Genomic DNA, 15,112 nt, shown 5'->3' with positions numbered 1-15,112 from the left:
ACGTTAAACTTAATAGTAGTCCCAGTAGGAGCAGCTGTAAAACTACTTGGCCCAAAGAGAGAGCCAGATGTGCTACCAAAAGGATTAGAGGTGGTATTTGTAGTTCCAAAAAGTCCCCCACTGCTGGTACTTGTTCCAAAATCTATAAATTAGAAAGAAAAATGGGACAGTAATAGTAAAGAATTTAAGAATCTGTAAGCTACCTTGGAACTGGGCTGTGGCATTAGAGCAGCATCACTTTCAAATCTCTCAAGCAAGTACCTTCAAATGGAGATTGTGTGCACGCACACGCACGCACGCGCACGCACACACGCACGCACGCGCACACACACACACACACACACACACACACACACACACACACACACACACACACACACACACAGAGTTAGTTCTAGGCTCAAAACTCTGAAGTAAAACAAAATCTGAACCTTTTAGTCAGCTAAGTGTCCATAAAGTCCGTCTTAGGCATACTCACACAACAAGCTGAAAGAAACAATACTCTGTTTCATCAAATACTTTATCTCATTTCTCTCGGTAAGACCATATGCTGAATGAACTTGTCTTCCTGACAATGTCTCATCACAACATTGAAACATACAAATGGTCCAATTAGGGTAATCAAACATAGGTTAATACAAAATTTCACCCAGAAAAATAATTTAGAAAAATCAGTAGGCATGTTGATCATTTACAGAAGTAAATCTACTTTTCCATAAAGCTGAGTTTTAAATAATTACATAACAGAGAATGTAACTGCTATCTAAGGAATATATTCTTCTAAATATAAAATATGACTTCTTGGTACCAGAAATAGCAGTAAGCAATACAAAGTTATCTGCCAATACAATAACATCCTAATACCAAGTTAAGAGAAATGCTGGTTTCTCACAAGCAACTATTTCTCTCAACTATTTCTTTTCTAAAAACATGTCCTAAAACATAGTTTAAAGTAAACAGCCATATCTCTTTTGAATGAAGATATTTCAAGAATATTTCAACATTCCCTCAAACAACTTTCCCTTTATAAAATAATGATAGCTGATTAACTTACTCATTCTGCCATACTAGTGGCAGAATGGCATCAACTCACTGGGCACACCTGTGCAACTAGCAACGTTTCTGCCTCAAAGAACTGTGTGAAGTATCCCTGAGCCGCATTTAGACTTAAAGAGAAAGAAGCCACCAATTAAACAAATTGGCCATGGCTAAGGCATGGAGACATAACTATGTCAGATCCAGTACTTATCATTTCTGCATTAGTCTCTTCAAACCAGAAGTGAAACAAAGGAAGAAGGTGCCCCTGCTATGTATTATGGTTGACTACACACATTTTCCTTGTAATTCTTCCTTCTTGATACCTATGAAGTACTCTGACCTGGCCTTTCATCTTATTCTCTGGGCATTCTGTATCAGGTGCCTCTTCCTCTGCATATTCCTTAAATACCAGTCCTCCTCAGACTTCCATTCAGAGAGAGATGTACATAACCCTTTCCTTTCCAGCCTATTTAACTTTTCAATACATTTTGAAGTTTTCCTCTCCCCATGTTTTGGCTGTCTGGTGTGGATGAACACAGGGAAAGGAGAAGAGAGAACACATTCAATAAGAAAATCAAACTGTTAGAGGCAGAAGTCCAAAGATTTACTACTTACTCCCAAAGCCCGTTGGCTTATTTTGTGCAAAGGCATTGTTTTGGGATGAGAAGAGGCTGGTTCCTGTGCTTGCAGTTCCAAACAAGCTATTTGATGTTCCTGTTGATGTGCCAAACCCAAACCCAGTGCTGGTGGAGGTAGCTGGCTGGCTAAATGAATTGGTACCAAATAAGCCTCCTGGAGAGATAGAGAGGGGGTTAAAAAAAAAGAGTTACACAGAGTCACTAAATGAAATCCTATACCAGCTATGAATAAACCAATAGTATTCCAAATAAAATCCCTACCTGGTTTGGTCTGTGAATTTCCAAACAGGCCTCCAGTATTGTTGCTAGAACCAAATGCAGATGTTCCAAATGCCCCTCCACTAGTAGTGCCAAATCCAGTATCTGATAAAGCAAATTCCAGAATCAAAATAAAATCTAAACCAGGTCAATGTTTAAAAAGGTATTTCCTGGTCTGAAAATTAGTAACAAATTATAACTTTCTGATAAAAGAGCCAATTAGTAACAGTAAGTACATTCTACTAAGGATCAGAAAACCAAGAAAACTCAAAATTTATTTCTATTTTTTAGAAAATTTTAACAAGATTTTATCATGGTTATTTTTCAAGTTATTATAAAGATTAAAGTATAAATTAATTCCTATCTAAAACTATTGGAGTGGATTTGTTCTTAAGACAGCTTAAGATTTCTCTCCCTCATTTGTTATTTTTTAAAACTTACTCTGCCCAAATGTTGAAGTTGTGCCAAAGCCACCAGTGCCACCCCCAAAGGGTGTTCCAAATGACTTATTAAACATCTTCAAAATCTTCAGAGAGCTTGAAAAAAAAAAAAAAAAATCACTTTTTAAAGACCATAAAATGCGGTGGAATTTTTTCAGAAAATGTACTATTCTACGCATTTAATTAGGCCTATTCAAACTGTAACACAATATTTACCCTTGTTCAATATTCTAAAATTCTATGTGATAAAACAGACTTTGTAAAACTGAGCTAAACTGAATCAGTACCATAATGTGAAATTAAACCTTATATCACACCCACAACCAGCCCTTTAAAACAATGTTTTTAGACCTTTTTAAAACTTAAGCCCCCCTTTAATAAAGACATCAGGTCTACTATGCCCTATTTTGGTATGCCCCATGTAGGAAGTTATGCAGAATACTCCTTAAAAATTACAACAACATTGTGTTATCCCAATCTGAGAAGCTAAATTTTTGGTCAGGCTTTATTTTCAATAGTTTGCACTGTCAAAAGTTTTTCCCTGTATTTTTTGGTATATAAATGTTGTAATATTGTTCTTCAAACTATGTATACCCCCTCCTCCCATCTCTAAACCTGAGAGATTCTGGTACCCTGATATTCTTTTTGAGACTACTTCTTAACACTATTCTCTATGGTTCCCTGCTTACCTATCTTCTACTACTTTGGGGAATATTATAGAAAACTTTTGGTCAAAACCTCCATTTCACATGAATGAGCCCCCTAAAACATCCAAACTATGTACATGGTCACTTAATGCATTGGCCAAAGTCAAAGTTTCTTCCCCCCTAGATTTGAATGAAAACAAGGTATAGTTTTACAAAAAAGTAAACACTTCCCATCCCGCCCCGGTCAACAAATTTTCCTTAAATTTAAAACATCTGCTACCACTTACCTGCCAGCAGACAAGAAAACAATGAGTAAAAGTCAAAGTGAAAGTCACTCAGCCGTGTCCCACTCTGTGAGACCCCATGGACAGTCCATGGAATTCTCTAGGCCAGAATACCGGAGTGGGTAGCCTTTCCCTTCTCCAGGGGATCTTCCCAACCAAGGGATCAAACCCAGGTCTCCCACATTGCAGGCGGATTCTTTACCAGCTGAGCCACAAGGGAAGCCTTAAGTAAACTACTTTTAATATTAAAACTCAGAAAACAGACAATCATGCTTGTTTAGATTGTGACAGGTATTATGGCCTTTCTATTATTTACACATAATGAAACACTTTTTTTCTTCTAGTAGAATCATATGCCTCATTCATATAATAGAATTCAATGTAACATGCTGAGGTGTGCCCACAATGTTCCAGAGTCCCATTAGCACTTTGGTATTCTAACACTCGCAACACTGTGTGCAACACTGGAAAAGATGAAATAAATACTTTTACAGAAAGCAACGTTCTGCCCCGCTCCATATTTTCCTAGAAAAAAATTTCCAACACTTAGTTCTTTATCTGAACATCCAGGAATTTAATAACTTCTTCAGTTAAACAGAGCTCACTGAAACCAGTAGTTCAAGAGGGCCACATCAGAATTAGATGGAAGTTTTTCTAACTACACCCCCTATACCTCATTCCAGAAGTCAGAAACCAAAATGTCCAGGATTAGGATGGAGGCATTTGTATTTTGAAAGCCTCCTCAAATGATTCTAATGCATTTTCTTGGAACTGGGGGCTGTATTTCAGGTATTTCATCATTTCTCCTTCAGCAGTAAAATGTAGTTGAATTTTCCTGCCTTTTCAATCTACCAGGTGTCACAAAGTGATGAACTGGACCTTTACCGTATCAGCTGGTGACTACCCTTTCAGGGGAAATAATTCTTGGAAATACTAAACAGTTCATTCAGAACTGACAGTTGTGCTGGGGTCAGATGTCTGGACCAACTCATTTTGATTGTTCTCTCTCTCATACTGCAGTCTTGGGTCACAGGCCCTACAAATAAAGGAAATTCACTTTCCTTTATCTGCTGACTAAAATTTTTCACCCATCACCAATAAGGCAAAAACTGAGTTGTAATACCGTTATCATGCTAAATCTGCCATTCATTTTCTTATTCAACCCTATGAACAGTAATCTCTTCGTGTAAGTCTGATATCCTCCACAGAGGAGACATGTCAGGACTCAAATTCTCATATAGAAGATTTCTGTCAGTTCGGCACTAGTGCCACTGCTACAGACCAAATCCACAACTTCTAATGATAAAAATTTGATTTCTAACAGTCTTATCCTAACATACAAACCTAGCATCACACATATACTCCACAAAGGAATTTTAAGTAGTAATAAAATATCCTGAGAAATATCTCAGAGTTTATAAGCTCTTACAGGTTATCACAATAACCCTAAAAGGTGGGGTTATGCCTCACCACCTGTATTTTACAGATGAGGGAACAGAATGAGGTGTTCAACAAGTTTCCCCAAGGTCAAAAAAGGGATAAGCAGTAGCACCCCAGTTTAACCTCTGACTTCCCATGGACACCCTCAATCCTAGGATGGAAGATACTAAGCAACAAGCAAGAACATGTGCAGTATATTAAGAAAATTCATCTGTTCCAGACTCAAGAAAAAGGCCAACACAGTTTAGACTCTTGGAAAGAAAGCTTCTCACTCAAGCTTAGCCTGTCTTTATGGTTCTGGCAAGGATGAACTTGGCTTACTCTCAAGTCTGATCATACTGGGATTCTAAGTGTTTTTTTAAAAAAATTATCCCTATGGAAGCAAACCAAGATTTTACAAACAGCCTCATTATTTTTATCATGATTGCTAGAAATTAAAGAATAGCTAATATATTAAACCCTTTGCACTTCAAATAAACCAATTTCCTGACTCTGCTATGAAATGTCAGTGACTCAGTAAAAAATGCCCCCTTACCTCCCCCAACCCTTGCTCCTACCAAACAACCTCCTAATTCATTCTTCAAAACCTAGCTCAGGGACTTTCCTGGTGGCCCACTGGCTATGACTCTGTGCTCCCAATGCAGGGGGTCCAGGTCTGATCCCTGGTCAGGGAACTAGATCCCACATGCCGCCCTCGCACTACAACTAGAGAAGCCTGCATGCCACAACGAAGACCCAGAGCAGCCTAGATAAATAAATAAAATAAAAATGTTTAAAAAAAAAACAAAACACCTAGCTCAAATGTCATCTCTTCTATAAGGTCTTCCTAACTCCTGTTAGTAATCAGTCACTCCTTTGGGCTTCCATAGCACAGTATGATTTATTTACACATATCTATCTTAACTCTCTCTACCATGAACCCTGTGACACCACCAACTACACAGATCTCCCTTGAGGACTGAAGGATTTGTTGTCTCAGCTGCTGAGACGTACTACCAAAAGACAGCTTTCAGCTGTCGGTCCTCTTCAGAACTGCCTCTAATGAAAAGAGTTGCCTCACCAAGGGTCAGATCCTCTTCAGAGGACCTTTGTCAGCAAAGTGATATCTCTGCTCTTTAACATGCTCTCAATGTCTGTCATAGCTCTTCAGGGGACAGACTATATCTAAAAGCCAGACATTTTTGTTCCAGCTTAGGATAACTCTGAAGGGTGATTTTAGCTTCATAGCAAACATGGATTGGCTAAGGCCTTCATTAAGATACTATCACAATTCAGTTTCTCCCTCAGCCCATTCTACTTCCTTCTCTTCTTTCCCACAAGTGGTGATCCCAAGTGCACTCTCTAATAAAACTCATGCAGGATTATCTCCAATTCAGAGTCTGCTTCCCAAAGATGTCAACCTCTCAACCTCCCCCAACACAACCTGCAACACACAATGAACTCCAGGATAGGAACAGTACCATTTGCTTACTATCCCAGAACCTAACAAGCAGTCTGAAACGCAGTTGTACTCATTTCCTAAATTAATGGCAATCACCAGGAATGTGTTTTTAAAACTCAGACTGAATGGTCAAGTTACTTTAGAAGTAATTTCTAACTTAAAAATAAAATTACCCTAGATTAACTCTCACAACGAAAGGAAGCTGTGAAAGGAAAGATTCTTGGTAGAATTTTTCATCTAATGAGGTTGCTAAAAGGAAGAGATCACAAAATGGTTGGATACAACCAGCAGACACTTCTTTGGCCTGTATATGTATACGTGTGTGTGTGTGTGTGTAGTATATTATACACACATGTATGTATTTTAAAATGTTTATGTATATGTATATATTTTCTTAAACTAGCTGATAACATTTAAAATAGGGATATATTATCACCATCATGTGGCAGTAGATGAGAGGGGAGTTTGAGAGAATGAATACATGTGTACGTATGGCTGTTCACCCTTCGCTGTTCACCTGAAACTATCACAACACTGTTAGTCGGCTACACCCAATATAAATGTTTTTGGTATTAAAAAAAATTAAAATATTGCAAAAACAAGAATGGGTTATCTGTGTACCTCTCCTATCAGTTTCCCTCATATGATAAACACATAATAAATGTACTCATCAGTTTATTATGTAATGATGTCATCAACCTTAAATTACTCAACTAAAGTAGTGAATCAGGGCACTCAGCTAAGTATTTACCTAGGGTATGGTGTATCGACAATAAGGCATCATCAAAACACTCGAACAAAGTTACCCTAAAAGAATTATTTCAAGTAAAAGATGTTCAACAAAAGAAAGGAAGTTGCAAAAAGATACAATTGGCAGATTCTTTATGTAAAATAGAAAAGATAACACAATTATTTATGGATACATATATACATAGTAAAAGTAAAAGAAAAAGACTAGTAAAACACAGGAAGGTGGTTACCTCTGGAGAGAGGAAGGAAAATAAGACATGGGGCAGAGAACGCAGAGGATCCGAAATTCTCGGTAATGTCTACTTCCTCTATCATCAGTAACGAGTGATCTAGAGGGTGCAGATGCTGGCATTAACTCTATTTCCATTTAAAAATCTATTCAAAAAGGAAAAGTAGTGATCCAAGTGACTGAAAGGTGTGGAACCTCTAAATTCATTCACGTTTAAAGGCAAAGCACATATTCAAGTCTTGATCCTTTCAAATATATTAACCTCAGCCAAACTGAAATCCTCCTAGAATAAATACTAGCTAAAATTTGACTTCTTACTGTGTCCCAAGCACTGTTCTATGTTTTTTTTAATGAATTATCTCTTATAAACATCCCCCAAAATCCAGTGAAACAGGTGTTTTTATCCCTATTTTACAAACGGTGAAATTGAGACAGAAATAACTTGCCCCAAATCACAAAGCTATTATTAACTCCAGAAGCTACGCTCTGAGAGTCTATAGAGTCTAGACTGCCTTAAGAAAGAACACTGACGACTAAAGGGAACTGACTTTGCACTCATCACAAACAGGGAACCTATGAGAGCAAAACTTGGCAGTACTGATCCAGCACCATTAGAAGAGAGAGACATTTCTCTGGCAAATATGGGAGATCTAGTCACCAGGAAGGTAATTTCTCTTGTGGATCAACAATTTATAAGATATTGCCATGATCTCGATGAACTTTCCTAAAAAGATGAACCACTTCCTTTAAGGATGAACTGACTTATTTTCATTGCAATTTTTCTCCATTTGGTATATAAGACATACTTACAAAGAATAAATAAAAATCCAATAGTACTATATGGAAAGAAGCAATGTCTTTAAATTTACTCTGTTCTCTTATGTTCAATCTTCTAAGTAATAATTCAGACTGTCAGATACAAGAAAGAGGTAGCCTTAATAACAGATAACAGTAGTCCAGTATTCCCCACTGTCCCAACTAAAGCTAATTAACTGATGTCCAATTTTTGTGAGCTTTGTGAACTCTGGGTTCGACAACAAAACTCAGTTTTCTTCCAGAAAAGTGGTGGACAGACCCTGAAACATGGTAACACCCAGTCAACTGCCAACTTTAAGTGCTATCTGAATGACTAAGCAAGTTTGCTGCTCTCTGACAACAGAAAATTACACAAATGGGAAGTAATTTTTTCTTTCCGCTTCACTGAGTTCCTTTGTATCAAACTCAGTGAAGAGCAAAAACACTATTTGTTAGATGAATGGACTAGTACTTTAGTTTACAAAGTACTTTTTCATACAGTCTCTCATCTTCACAGAAGTACTAAAAAAGACAGAAATTATCATCCACAGAAAACTGAACTGAATGACTGCTAATTTTTCCCTTGGGTGGGAGAGGAGGGATGGGAGTTGGTAAGAGCTTCAGGTAAAACAGACTGGCTTATTAATCACCTAATAACATATCCCAGCAAAACCACCCACTATTCTCTTGGTTTACAGTCTCCTCCTTGCAACTGATCCCCAGATCAAGCCATACCCTTTGCTGTTGTTGTTTTAGTCACTCAGTCGTGTTGGACTCTTTTGTGACCCCATGGACTGTAGCCCATCAGGCTCCTCTGCCCAGGGGACTTCCCAGGCAAGAATACTGGAGTGGTTTGCCATTTCCTTCTCCATAACTTTTGTTATAACATTCATTTTCTCTCTAAAAACTATGTCCCCTTCTCTTTCTAAAAATTGCTACTCAAGCCTCACCTGCCTCAACATGACAGTCCCAGATTACACCCTTCAGACTCCTATCAGTATAAAAATACTTCCCCTTTCCAACCCTGATTACATAAACTAATGCCTCCCAGCTGTTTTTAGTTATGCAATATATTTGCCGTCATACCTGCTGCTTGTGTGTGTAAGCTGTTTGCTGCCCTAGTAAAAAGTATTGATTCCCCTCAATTTCTCCCATTAGTGTGCAAAATTAATTTAAAATAATCCAGAGTACCTAATACAGCTCCTTCCTCATAGTGCTGAGTAGCATTTTTCATCCCCTAAACAACTCATTTTACAAACTGAAGCAGTGAAGAGTACATTAGTCTTAGAGACAAATCTGTATTTAAAACTCTTTGCCATTTAGTATGCTTGCAATTCTCTGTGAATCTAAAATTAAGTGAAAATAAAAAGGTAAAGAAGGAATAAAAACTGCTGCTACTTGCTACTCTGTAATTGTAGTTATGATATTCAACCCTCAGATCTCAATTTCTATACCTGAATGGTAGGGATTACACAGCCTACGCCTAAGGATTGTTAGAACAAAGATGCCTCAAACTAGAGCTCCTCAAGAGCAGATTTCAGTCTAGTTTTACAATATTTTAAATTAGAAAATCAATCACTCTAAACTTTGATTGATCAGTGCCAAGCCAGAACTCCATACATGACTTATTTCCCAATACTGTTGGTGTCACCTACTGATCATTTAAAACAACCGTGAAGCACCACAGCAAAAATTAAAACAATTACCTCCCCAAACAATATACTGAGGGCACTCTGATTATTCATTCACTTCTGCTCATCTCACATTTGCAGCTTCATTTTTAACTACTCATGTTAATATATAAATTTTATGTATTTATTTATGTTTGGCCATGCTAGGTCTTTGTTGCTGCCCAAGAGTTTTCTCTAGTTGCAGTGTACAGAGGCTACTCTTCTCATTGCAGTGGTTTCTCTCGTTGCAGAGCTGCAGAGCATGGGCTCTACAGTATATGGGCTCAGTGGCTGTGGCTAAGGGCTTAGTTGCTACAAAGTATGTGGAATCTTCCTGGACCAAGGATCGAATCTGGTGTCCCCTGCACTGGCAGGTGGATTCTTAACCACTGGATCAGCAGGGAAATCCTCACATCTTTTTAATTTACAAAACCATTTGCCTATTTCTTAAGCTTATTCCATCTAGCAAGAAGGTTAGATGTGCAGATACTAGTAATCTTTGTGTAAAAGAAGTATATGGAAGTAGTCTAAACAAAGTTGTGAAGTGATGAGTGATTCTGATACACACTCATGAAGGATGAACTGTTTTCTTCCTGAACAGGCTAATTCACGCAATTATATTCCCCTTGATCAGAAGTGCTGTTCATAAAACAAACAGCTGTTCTGGTGAAGTAAAGAGGGATGGGGACACAACAGAACCTCATCAGTGAACACTTTCAAAGAAGCTTATGGCTGTATGAACCAAGTGTGAAAAATCACTGTCTTAGATCAGTGGTTCTCAAGGCTCCTAGAAGTCCCCAAAACCTTTTTGAGGGGGCCCATGAAGTAAAAGCTATTTTTATAATAATCTTAAGACATTATTTGTCTTTTTGAAAAAACTGTGCTGGGATGTCCCTAGTGGTCCAGTGGTTAAGACTCTGTGCTGATAATGCAGGGAGTGCAGATTCGATCCCTGGACAGGGAACTAAAATCCTACATGGCCCACAGCGAAAAGATTAAAAATATATATATATTAAAAAACAAAAACTGTGCTGACCTCTGCATCTAATGGTATATAAAACTGCTAGAACTGAACACAAAACAAAACAATGGCCCCAAACTGTAGAGTCACTGGATTCTTCACTGCCACTCACTCACAGCACACATAAAAACTTACTTTCACTTGAATGTCCTTGATAGAGCAGTAAATTATTGACTGTATTAACTCAACATTTCAGGGCACATCTTTTCAATATTGTGAGCGATTATTCTGGGGGATGAAGTGGGAAATACTCAAAAGCACTTCTACATGTTGAACTACAAGGGCTTCCCGAATGAAAAACAGGTGGGTGATTACTTATGAATACAAAGTGGAACCAACAGATTTTTCTTCATGGAACACCATTTTCATTTCAAAGAGAAAATGACAAACTATGTTTACTTAGATTTGAAGCAAAAATTGGAATCTTGAAAACCTGTGTACACCACTATGAGCTTGTTAGCTTCCCAATTTTTAAAAGACTTATCTGATGAAATGTGTGGCAATACGAGCAACCATAAATCTGTCAACATTTGGAAGAGCTGCATGACTCAGTGAATCGATGATTCCCTTGTTGTTGTTTAGTCCCTAAGTCATGTCTGACTCTTTTGCAATTCCATGGACTGTAGCCTGCTAGTCTCCTCTGTCCATGAGATTTTCCAGGTAAGGATACTGGAGTGGGTTTCCATTTCCTTCTACAGGGGACCTTCCTGACCCAGGGATTGAACCCACATCTCCTGCACTGGCAGGCAGATTCTTTACCAGTGAGCCACCTGGTAAGCCCAGTGATTCATAATGATCAATATATGATGTCATAAAATCATGCTCTGGTAAACACCCATTCAAAGTGCAAGACAGACCAATGAATTTTAATGTAAACATTGTACACAAGTTCAGGTTTGAGTGTAGTGTCAAAGGAGAAATCTACAATTATGTGATAAGGTTATTAAAAAAGCACTTTTTCCAGGATTTCCCTGACTGTCCAATGGTTAAGACTCCACACTCCCAATGTAGGGGGCACAGGTTCGATCCCTGGTCAGGGAGCTAAGATCCCACATGCTGCCCAGTGCAGCCAATAAATAAATAAAATAATAAACCATTCCTCCCTTTTCCAATTACTATGTATCTGTATGAGGCTGGATTTTCTTCACATACTTCAACTAAAATAACATACCAACCATATGAATGCATAAAATCTGCCAACTCAGTGGTCTTCTGTTAAGCCAGACATTAAAAAGATTTGCAAAAATGCAAAACAATGCCACCTTTATCACTAAATTTTTTAGTAACTTTTCATAAAGTTGTTATTTATAATAGCAAAATTTTACTTAAATCAATAAATCTTTTCAAAGTTGGTCTGTTTCTAGTACAGTAAATATTAAAGCTGTTTGGAGTCTGCAATGGTTCTTAAAAATATAAAGGAGTCCAAGACCTCGAACTGTTAGAGCCCTCTTCTAATCATCTGACTCCAGTTTCACATCTTCCAACTCACCCTACTGCCTCCCAGCTTCACTCTTAGGACCAGATATAGCATCCCATTTAATTGTATCAATTCAAGTACAAGCTCTTTTGCCTTTTTCCACAAAAAAAGAAAAATATTGCTCTATTTACCCAATGACCTATCCCCTTTCAAACAGGACTCTAATTTCTCCTATCCCAGAGAAAGAGAGGCTACGACAGACATGGAAGGAGAAAATAAAGAAAGCAACTCTAGTACTCTTTTTAGTTTCCCATCCCAGATTTTGACAATTTAAGGGTTTTCAAGGATATCTCAACCAAATGCAACTTATTAGCTGACTCCACAAACATAGACAAAGTATGATAAATGTAAGATTTTTTATTGAAATATTGGGAACGTTCTCTGTAGAGCACCATTCTCACTGAGGGGCAGTTTTGCCTCTCAAGTAACATTTGACAATGTTTGAAGACATTTTTGATTGTTAAATCTTGGCGAGGGGGTGTTATGAGTATCTAATGGGTAAAATACAATACATAAATGAAAAATACTTAGGTTCAATTCTAAACACACAGAATGTGCCAAATTCTCAAGAAACGTTGTTTATATACTTTGTCTCTAATACTTATTGTTAAATCGCTAAATTTCTTATTCCCTTAAGCTTTGAACAGATTGCATAATTACAGATGTGATCTTTATTTACTGGAAATTTAACATCAGTATTACTACCCCTTACTTCCTAAGGTTACTTGCTACTATAAAAGTATCACAAGGAAGTAACATTTCCAAGCTATGAAGCTGGTTCCCTAAAAGTTGTGCTTGTTATTAGCTGTCTAGGAGCAAATGGACATGAACAGTCAGGTATCAAAGTACAACATAACACACAAATGGTATGGGTCCTCTTAGCTGGGCCTGATATTTCAGGAGTCCACAAATACCTAGCCTCTTTATAGACTGCTTTTAGGCTTAACTCCTCCAATTTGTTTATCCATCCAGACAAGCACACTTACTGAGGGCCTACTATGTGAAAAGCAAACTGTATACAAGACAAAAATTTTTTTACCAGTCTAATAAAAAGACACAGCTGAAATACAAAATGACTGGTGTCATAAACTGAAGTATCAAATAAGTGTTATAGAAGGCTGCAGGGGAAAGAATGCCGGGGGAGGCTTCCCAGAAAAGAAAATGGCACAGAAAACACACCCTGTTCACCTCTTAGTATTATAAGATTACAGCTTCTGCTCTTATACACTACATTTCTCAATTTTTGCTTCGTCATCAAAACAAGAGGAAAGTGACGAGTCAAAAAATAAATTTATCAAAAGTACTTCCCAGGAGCTCCTTCTTGTCCAACTTCTGGTTTGTTTTCTATATATCCAAACTTCAACAGGTTCCAAACACGCCATCTAACAAGTGTTTCTTTCTTTCTGAATTTATAAGACTATCACAGGGAATGATCACTGCTCTTCTTTCTTCCCTAGCTTCTTCTCCCAAAATAGTTTAATTTTCTCACCTAATTCTATGTTTTCAAATTCGGTAAGAGAGGAGTTATGAGTCCCAAGATACAAGAAGTACCAAATGACTGCTGTGTATCTTTCTAAGTCTTGTCTTTATTTCCTGTTTTCTATTTCAGCTCTACTGTAGCTCACTAACTGGACTCTTTCTTCTGAATCCTCAGTAGCTGACACAAATAAAAATTTCAGACCTAGATCAGGAAACTAGCCACTAATATGTAGCCTTATCAGTTCATTCCCAATGCATGATACCCCTGATGTTCTTCAACTTTTGAGTTTAGTTCTCATGGTCTAGGCTAGGGTTCCACTAAGGAAGCGTTTGCCTTACGGTGAACTGGGCGGGTAGCAACCAAATCCGAAACGATACTGAAAACTAGGTTTCTGCTTCCAGCTACTCAATGTCACCATCTTAACCCCTCCACTTTTCTCAAGGGAATCCTCAGTAATGGGGGGCTAGAACGCCCAGGGAGGGCAGTATAGTAGAAAAATTTCTGGCACTTTCTAGTACTGTTTCTTCTCTGGGCCTCAGCTTCTCCACCTATGAAACTTGCACGTGATATGGGGTAGGGGAATTGACTTAATTTCCAAGATCCTTATGGCTAAAGTAATCCAGAAACCTCACCCTGTTTCTAGTCTAGCTTTATGTGGGACACGTGGGAGAACAAAAAGTAAGGCTTCACTCCATTAAATGACCTTAATTCTCAGATACAGTTTTAATAAGCTCACAAACTCCAGACCCACTCACCCTCCCCAGGGGTTGCAAATTTCCCCTTGGAGAAGCCAAAGCAAATAAAGCCCTATCCCGCACGATGATCAGGGAAGTGCTGAGGAAACCGTCCCCCAGGTTCTCAAGGCGCTGCCCCCGCAAAGGGCCTGCCCACCTAATCACTGACGCGCAAATGAATGAGCACAACCTGCTAGAGAAACGCTCACTCAAGGGAGGCTTCAACGCGAGACCTCCGGGCCCAGAACCCACAGAGAGCGATCCCTCCTCAGAGCCTGAAGGGTCAGGCCTCGGGACCCGCGACCCGCCCCCTCCCTCAGGACAGAAGGTGCGCGCTACGGCGCGAGACTCCGGCGCGGAGAGGGCCTGGGACGCCCCGCGCACCCGCCCTCCCAAAGTGGAGGAGGAGCCTGCCAGTCTCCGGCCTCCACCACCCTGGCTCCCGACTTACCGCGGTGCGGGGGTGGGGGGGAAAGTGTCAGGAGTGAAGGCCTAGGCCGGACCACCACCCGCCGCTCAGAGAGCAGCGCGCGGCCGCCACGAAACCGTCGTCGCCGCCGCCGCCACCACCGATACCGACAGCCGCTCCGGGCGCTGCGCGTAGAGGGCCCGACTGCGTCACACGCCGCCCGCCGTCAGAGGCTCGCTGCGAGCGCTCCGCCCTCGCAGTCTGCGCATTGGCAGACGCCGCCGCCACTCTACAGCCGCCCTGTTAGTCATTGGACCACGGGTCTTTTGAAACCGAACGTGAGGGCTGTCTTTGGGAGACT

The 15,112-nt window shown here is 39.3% G+C and overlaps 1 protein-coding gene across 3 annotated transcripts in view; it reads right to left on the bottom strand.

Moving 5' to 3' along the window:
* NUP98 (nucleoporin 98 and 96 precursor) overlaps nt 1-14,990 on the bottom strand; it is an 89,014-nt gene extending 74,024 nt beyond the window's left edge. For 2 of the 3 annotated variants that reach the window (XM_040258696.1, XM_040258698.1), the window contains exons 1-5: nt 14,794-14,990; nt 2,376-2,470; nt 1,938-2,039; nt 1,654-1,830; nt 3-142 (exon numbers count right to left, since the gene is read on the bottom strand). In XM_040258696.1, the coding sequence (XP_040114630.1) occupies nt 3-142; nt 1,654-1,830; nt 1,938-2,039; nt 2,376-2,451 (495 nt within the window). In that variant the 5' untranslated portion in view covers nt 2,452-2,470; nt 14,794-14,990. The remainder of the gene's footprint in view (nt 1-2; nt 143-1,653; nt 1,831-1,937; nt 2,040-2,375; nt 2,471-14,793) is intronic. The other variant, XM_040258697.1, reaches the window with a different exon arrangement.
* Between the last annotated feature and the right edge of the window lie 122 nt (nt 14,991-15,112).

The sequence above is a fragment of the Oryx dammah genome, unplaced genomic scaffold (genome assembly GCF_014754425.2).
Source record: "Oryx dammah isolate SB20612 unplaced genomic scaffold, SCBI_Odam_1.1 HiC_scaffold_17, whole genome shotgun sequence".
NCBI classification, from domain to species: domain Eukaryota; kingdom Metazoa; phylum Chordata; class Mammalia; order Artiodactyla; family Bovidae; genus Oryx; species Oryx dammah.
This window is presented reverse-complemented; position numbering and strand designations above follow the sequence as displayed.